Source organism: Pteropus alecto, unplaced genomic scaffold (assembly GCF_000325575.1).
Source record: "Pteropus alecto unplaced genomic scaffold, ASM32557v1 scaffold166, whole genome shotgun sequence".
NCBI classification, from domain to species: Eukaryota; Metazoa; Chordata; class Mammalia; order Chiroptera; family Pteropodidae; genus Pteropus; species Pteropus alecto.
In genome coordinates this window covers 138,352-146,228 of record NW_006439757.1, presented here as the reverse complement: position 1 = coordinate 146,228, position 7,877 = coordinate 138,352, and the positions used below count along the sequence as shown (strand labels likewise).

Below are 7,877 nucleotides of genomic sequence, written 5' to 3'. Positions count from 1 at the left end.
CATTTCATTTTCTTTTAGTTTAAAATACTTTCTAATTTGTCTTTTGATTTTTTTCTTTGACCCATGGATTCCTTGGAATTTGTTACCTAATTTTTAATTGGGGATTTTCCCAATACCTTTTTGTTACTGATTTTTAATATGATTTTATTTTGAGAACATATTTTGTATGGTCCTAATTCTTTTAAGTTTATTAAGACTTATTTTATGTCCCAGAATATAGTTTATGTTTATAATTTTTTTCCAATAGTACACAAATCAATATTTTATTTAACCAATATAGTTTGTTCTGAAATACCGTCATGGTTTGCGTTGACTCTGCCATTCTCTCTCTCCCAACATGTAGTTTGAAGGTTTCGTGGTATGGAATCATGTTAAATTGTTGTCCTGCATCTCCTACCTCATTTAGCTTAGGGCTAATTCCACTTTGAACACATACAGAACTACTTTTAAAACTGATTAATTAATTAACTATTACAAATGAAATTTTCTTACGTGTAGCGGATGAATATTAGGTAAGACTGGCTCAGTCCTTGTCTGCTGCTCCTCACCAAAGTATCCTTTATTCTCCACTCCCAGTGTTTCTCTGGGTGGGCTGTCAGAAGGAAATTGAATATTCGGATAAGATATGGGATAAGCCTGTGGTTAATAATAAATCATCTGGGAGATTTTAAAAAGACTAATATACAGGTTATACCCTATAACAATTAAACCTGAGGGAGGCACCAAATTAGTATTTTTTTTTTAATCCCTTGTAATTCCAATGGGCGGCAAAGTTTGGAAACCATTAGGATAAACATTTGAATAAGAACAAAGTATGTAACAGCTTGATTTACTGCTACTCTTACATGGTCTTCAATAATAGGTTATACTTCTCCCCCATAAAGTATCGTCTATGACCACAAAGCTTATATATTCTGAATAATGGTCCCATTCAACACCTAGAAAATACAGACATACCTCTGAACTAGCTTCAGTTTAATACATTTTTGGGAACGAATTAATAATGTGATAATCCCAATACTGATAACAACCAGGATAGGCACGACAACCAGAATGGAGAGATCTGGAATGGTAAAAAAACAAAACAAAACAAAACAAAAGCTTCAACCAGGATATCTTTAGGACGGTGGAATATTAAGTAACTGAGCCATTACAACCCTGGTTCTCCCCTCCTTCAAATATGTTAATTCCCCCTCCCTATAACTTTTTAATATAAAGTAAAAGGCCAAAATATTACACAAATTATCATCCATATTAGCAATTGCCACTCCACTCAGGAGTCCATTATGTTTAAGGGACCCACAATCAGCAGAGAAGTTTTGATCATCAGCTATTAACTGACATAGAAAAGGCCTTGTTGTGTTATGGGCTCTTAGAAGAACTGATCCAAATTTAACTAAGAGAAGATGCATTAATTCCAAAAAGCAATAGTAGTAAATTAAATATGGAAAATAATAAAAAGACCATAAACAGAAATATAACATATATGTAGTAGACCTGAAAAAGAACAAAAAAGCTTTTTCACTGGCTAGACTTTGATATATGCAACATATTATGTTATAGGATGCTTACTGGTAACATTTAAGCTTTCTTCCCAGTCCACAGATACCTGTTCATCCTTACACAGGCACTCGAGTTCACTGCCATCCACCTGTAAGAGCAATCATCACATAATTTTATCAAATGACTGACATAGCTGTGTTTTATACCTCACTTAGCTTGGTGCTAGTTCTGTATCAAACACATACACAAACTCTTTATTAACTAAACTGCATACCAAAGTCTATATTGGAAAAAATAAGCAAAAAAATATGAGAATCAACTACCATTGAAGATGGCCTTTGAACGAGAGAGCGATTCTGACAAATTGAAAACTAGACAAACAAGACAGCTTTACTTATCTTTCTAGAAAGCGTCAATATTATTAAATAAACAGCCTCCGCTAGACTTGGACAGATAACAGTCAAAGAACAGACTCAAGCTAGGCTTAATAATGGGATAATATTAATGTGGGGAAAAATGATGGAACAATGGTTAGTCCATTAAAGAGCAATGTGTAATGGTTAAGAACACACTCTCTGTATATCAGCTTTTCCTTTCACAATTTGGTGTGACTTATTCTTCATCTGTAAAAGTAGACATACGAGTAGTACTCACCTTTCGATCTGTTATGAAGCTTTTAAAATTTAGTATATATGCAAAGTACTTGAAAGAGTTCCTGACACATATATAAACTCTATATGTGTTATGATTAACTGAGCTTAGAAAAAATGTCACCCACAAACATGACTGTTAAGTACTGCTAGTACTGAACAAAGTTAATTGAGTTAAAAAATAAAATTGTCTTGTTGCTTTATTCAAAAGCTTTAAACAAATTTTGACATTGTGATAAATCTAACTTTAAACTTTAGGTATAAACTTCATATGAATCTAAGTTACTGGATTTCTAGATTACCAGTCCAATGATAAAATATTTGGCAATACTGACAATATCTACATATAATACCTGGTTTGGCTCTTTGGGTCAATTTTATGGATGATACATTAAAAAAAATGGGTTCAAAATGTATATTTGATTTAAAAACCACCTTACAAATATACATACATATATACATTCACAAACACACGCACACATACTCATAGGCTCTGGAATTAGTCTTATGTAAATAAAGACTGGTAAGACATTAATTTAAAAAGGGACCAAATCTTACAATATTTTCATTGCACTGAGAGGAGCAACTGGTTGAATTGTAGGCATTTTCAATAGTCACACATTCACCATTGCTGCACACCTAGAAATAAAGTAACCAACATGAATTAGAATGACTTGTTCCTAGAATTTACATAATATTTTCTACTGTGAAAAATCACATGTAGAATCTTCTGTGGAATAAGAAATCCTCTATTAGAAAATAATGTACTGTACATTCAAATATTGTTATATACAATCTTCTTAATTTATGTCTGTGTCTTTTAGAATTCTTCAAATGTTTATCTAGCAAAGATTCTAAAATTGTAATTACAACAATTTCCTCTATTATTTCTATCAAGTTTTCTTTCATTTGAAGAAGATCTGTGCTTGTCATATCACAGTTGCTGATTGAGCATTTTGTTAATATCAATTAATCTTATTTATGTTTATCACCTTTGTTTTAATTTTTTTTTAGTAAATTTTATGACCAAATTATTATTGTTTTGTTGCTCATAGTTATTTCCTGGCTTATCTTAGCCCATTTATTCAATTTTTAATTGTTATTTTTATTTTTACCTATTTCTTTAAAAAGAGCTTATATTGGGACATGTTTTTCCAATTCTACTGAAGCATAATTGATGCATAAAAATTGTATATTTTTAAAGTGTATATCATGATAATTTGATATCCATTATAAAATGATTAACAAAAACAACTTAATTAACACACCCATCACCTCAAGTAGTTACTTTTTTGTGTGTGTAGTGAGAACATGAGCATATTTAAGGTGTTCTCTCTTAGCAAATGTGAAGTATACATTACAGTATTATTAATTATACATCAGATTTCTAGAACTTACTTGTAACAGAAAGTTTGTACCCTGTGACTAACATCTCCCCATTTTCCCCACCTCTTAGCCCCTGGCAACCATCATCCTACTCTCTGCTTCTGAGACTTTGACTTTTTTAGATTCCACATATAAGTTAATTCATACAGTATTTGTCTTTCTGGGTCTAGCTAATTTTGCTTAGCATAAGTAAAATATTCCCCAAGTTCATCCATGTTGTTGCAGATAGAAGGATTTCCTTTTTTTATTCACATTTTTATTATCCATTCACCCATCGAAGGACATTTAGATTGTTTCCATATGTTGGCTGTTGTGAATAATGCTGCAATGAACATGGGGGTGCAGATATCTCTTCAAAATTTTGATTTCAGTTCCTTTGGAGATATACTCAGAAATGGAATTGCTGGATCACATATTAGTTCTATTTTTAATTTTTAGAGGCACCTCCATAAGAGCTGTATCAATTCACATTCCCACCAACAGTGGACAAGGTTTCCTTTTTCTCCACATCCTCACTAATGCTTGTTATTTCTTATCATTTTAATAATAGCCGGATGGTGAATATGAGGTGTATATCTCATAGAAGTTTTTACTTGCATTTCTCTGATGATTAGTGATGTTGAACATCCATTCATATACCAGTTGGTTATTTGTATGTCTTTTTCGGGAAAATGTCTATTCAGGTCCATTGCCCATTTTTTAATTGAATTATTTATTTTTGTTGTTGTTTTGCTATTGAGTGGTATGAGTTACTTATAACTTTTATATATTAGCTATTTGTCAGATATATGGGTTGCAGATATTTTCTCCCATTCATAATTTGCTTTTTCATTTTGATTGTTTCCTTTACTTAAAGAAATGCTTTACTTGGATATGGTCCACTTATTTAATTTTGCTTTTTGCCTGTGCTTTTGGTATCACATTTAAAAAATCATTGCCAAGATCAATGTCAATGAACTTTCCCTTATGTTTTCTTCTAGGTGTTTTACTGTTTAATAGCTTAAATTTAAGTCTTTAATACATTTTGAGTTACTTTTTGTTCATGCTATAGGAGTCCAATTTCATTCTTTTGCATGTGGATATCCAGTATTCACACCTGCTTTTTCATTTTGATTGTTTCCTTTACTTAAAGAAATGCTTTACTTGGATATGGTCCACTTATTTAATTTTGCTTTTTGCCTGTGCTTTTGGTATCACATTTAAAAAATCATTGCCAAGATCAATGTCAATGAACTTTCCCTTATGTTTTCTTCTAGGTGTTTTACTGTTTAATAGCTTAAATTTAAGTCTTTAATCCATTTTGAGTTACTTTTTGTTCATGCTATAAGAGTCCAATTTCGTTCTTTTGCATGTGGATATCCAGTATTCACACTACCATTTATTGAAGAGACGTTATTTTTCCCATTGTATGCTTTTGGTGCTGTTGTCAAAGATTAGTTGACTATATATACATAGGTTTATTTCCCAGCTCTCTATTGTTCCATTGGTCTATGTCCGTTTTTATGCCAGGATCATATTGTTTTAATTAATATAGCTTTGTAATATCATTTGGAATAAGGAAGTGTGATGCTTCTAGCTTTGTTCTTTGTTCATGATTGCTTTGGCTGTTTGGAGTCTTTTGTAATTTCATACAAATTTTAAAATTGTTTTTCCTATTTCTGTAAAGAATACTATTATAGATTTGATAGGAATTGCATCAAATCTGTTCATTATGGGTAGTATAAACATTATAAAAATATTAATTCCTCCAATTCATGGACACAGAATATCTTTTAATTTATTTGTGTCTTCTTCAGTTTCTTTTATCAAAGTCAATTTCTCTTTCAGTGTACAGATCTTTCACTTCCTTGGTTAAATTTATTTTTAAGTATTTTATTGTTTTCAATGCTATTGTAAATGGGACGGTTTTCCTGATTTCTTTTTCAGATAACTTGTTTTTATCATTGACTTCAAGGTGTGAGGGTCAGTATAAATGTATAAATGTTTATCTCTTTCTATGAATTTTTCCTGGTACTAAGTGAATTTTCATTTTATACATTACTCAGCTCAGGGACATTTTTTATTATTATTTCTTTAATTATATTTTTACCTCTATTATTTTTAAATCTAGAATTCCTATTAAATCGGTATTAGATATTTAGGACTATTTTTCCTGCTTTTATTCATTTTATTTTATTTTTTTAAAATTCCTTCGTCAAGGGTTAAAGTACAAATTAGTAGTTGATAGATGGTCACGGGGATAGAGAACATGGCTTAGGGAATGCAGTGAGCAGTAATGTAAGGGCTGTATGTAGAGCCAGAGGAATGATAGAGTAATCAGGGGAATCATTTCATAAACTATGTAAATGCCAAAAAAAAAAATTCCTTTATCTTAACCTCCTGTTTTAAGAAGTTTAGCTTCTAACTTACTATCTTTTTACAGATCTATTCAATGGTTTACTGCCCCAATTACATATAAATCAGCAATCAATTTATTTTGTACTTTGAAGGCAATGCTTCTTCATTTCAAATTATACCACTTTTATAGATTTTATACCCTTTTAAATCTTGTTAAATATAGATTTAATTTTTTCCAAAAGGATTTTCCTCTTTTTTAATGTATATCTGTTTAATAAGGGATTATCATCTATGATTCCTCAGATTAGTCTCCTTTATTTACAGTATTGAATACTTTTATGTCTATTACTATTTATCTTTTTTGCTTTTCCTTATAAAATAAATTTTCTACATACAGTCATGTATCATTTAATGATGGGGATATGTTACATAGTAAGAAATGCATTGTTAGGCAGTTTTGTCATTGTGTGAATGTCATAGAGTGAACATACACAAGCCTAGATGGTGTAACCCAGTACACACCTAGGTTATAGAGTACAGCCTATTCCTCTTAGGCTATAGGCCTGTGCAGAATACTGTAGGCAGTTACAACACAATAGTGTTTGTGTATCTAAACATAGAAAAGAAACAGTAAAAATGTTGTATGAAAGATAAAATACAGTATACCTGTATACCACACTTAACCGTGAATGGAGCTTACAGGACTGGAGGTTGCTGTGGGTGAGTCTGTGAGTGATGAAGTGAATGTGGAGGCCTAGGCTATTACGCTACATGAAATTCTCAAGTACATTCATCTTTGCATCATCCACATCCAGCACAGTCACTGGCACCACAGTATGTGCCCAGCAAATAGAGCTGAATGAATAAAATAAATGAAGAATGTATGGCTACTTCATTGTCAAATTAATTTTTAAAAATTATGTTTATAATTACATTAGATATCTACTGTAAGACACTAATTAAGCACACTTATAACATTTACATATCAATTACATAATAAAGATTAGATAAAATGAATATTTGTGATAGTGTTATTGCTACTCTGCTCAATAAAAAATGTTACCATTTTTTTTTCGGCTTTCCTATATATAGGCCCTCTGGAACCAATTATAGGATCCAATGATGTTTTAAAGTGGCTGAACCAAGAAGTTTTAATAAAACAAACAATTTCATCTTACCATTCCATCGCCACATTTTGTTCCAGGAGCAACCAGGCCCAAATCTTTAGAATTGTGATATAAATAAAAAGTTTTGCATTCAGCGGTGACATTCTGCCTTGGGGTTTTATTAAAGTAATAGGTCTTTTCTTCTCCAAGGACAGATGAGTGCTGCCCTCCGGTGCAGTATATCTTTCCACATTTGACATCTCTGAAGGAAAGGGAGAATATTTTCAGTCTTGGGACCAGAAATAGAACTTTAGAGACTGGGTTTGCAGTGAAGTGGCCTGGCCACTTTTTTCTAGACCCGGGTTTGTCAACAGGCTGCAGAGAGGCCAAGAGAGGTAAACTGTTGGATATAGTCCTGACCCTGGGAACTGAGATAGATCAGTAAACATATAAAATGGTCATATTTCTTTATGATATCTCTGTGATTCTTACAAGGCAATAGTAGTTTAAGTTTACAGAAAAATATTTTTATTAATAATTTGAATTAGCATAACTTTAATCAGTACACTAAGATTTTTTCTTATTCTCTCTTGCATAAAGCATGTCAATTGATTCTCACAATAAACCTTTTGAGGTTGCTATTATTATAACTTCCATTTTTAAAGATTAGGAAGTAATTGGAAGCGAGAGAAGTTAAGTGACTGCCCATTTTTACATAGTCCATTGAAGAGCAACGTTGAACTTGACCATAAATTTTTGCTGCTGTTGTTTTCAATCCAAATCCTGTTTTGTGGCACACAAAAAGCTTTGCCAAATGTCAATAACAAACCTGGAAGTAGGAGTCAGCTCGCGTTTTAAAATCGGATCTAACTTCCAAGTCTCCCATTCTCTCTTC

General features: G+C 31.8%; 1 protein-coding gene across 1 annotated transcript in view; it reads right to left on the bottom strand.

Annotated features, from left to right (window-relative positions):
• Positions 1–7,877, bottom strand: part of ADAM7 (ADAM metallopeptidase domain 7) — a 43,786-nt gene that overhangs the window by 7,308 nt on the left and 28,601 nt on the right. The window contains exons 16-20 of the mRNA XM_015593273.1: positions 7,055–7,244; positions 2,712–2,792; positions 1,573–1,651; positions 958–1,063; positions 493–592 (exon numbers count right to left, since the gene is read on the bottom strand). Coding sequence (XP_015448759.1) covers positions 493–592; positions 958–1,063; positions 1,573–1,651; positions 2,712–2,792; positions 7,055–7,244 — 556 coding nt within the window. The remainder of the gene's footprint in view (positions 1–492; positions 593–957; positions 1,064–1,572; positions 1,652–2,711; positions 2,793–7,054; positions 7,245–7,877) is intronic.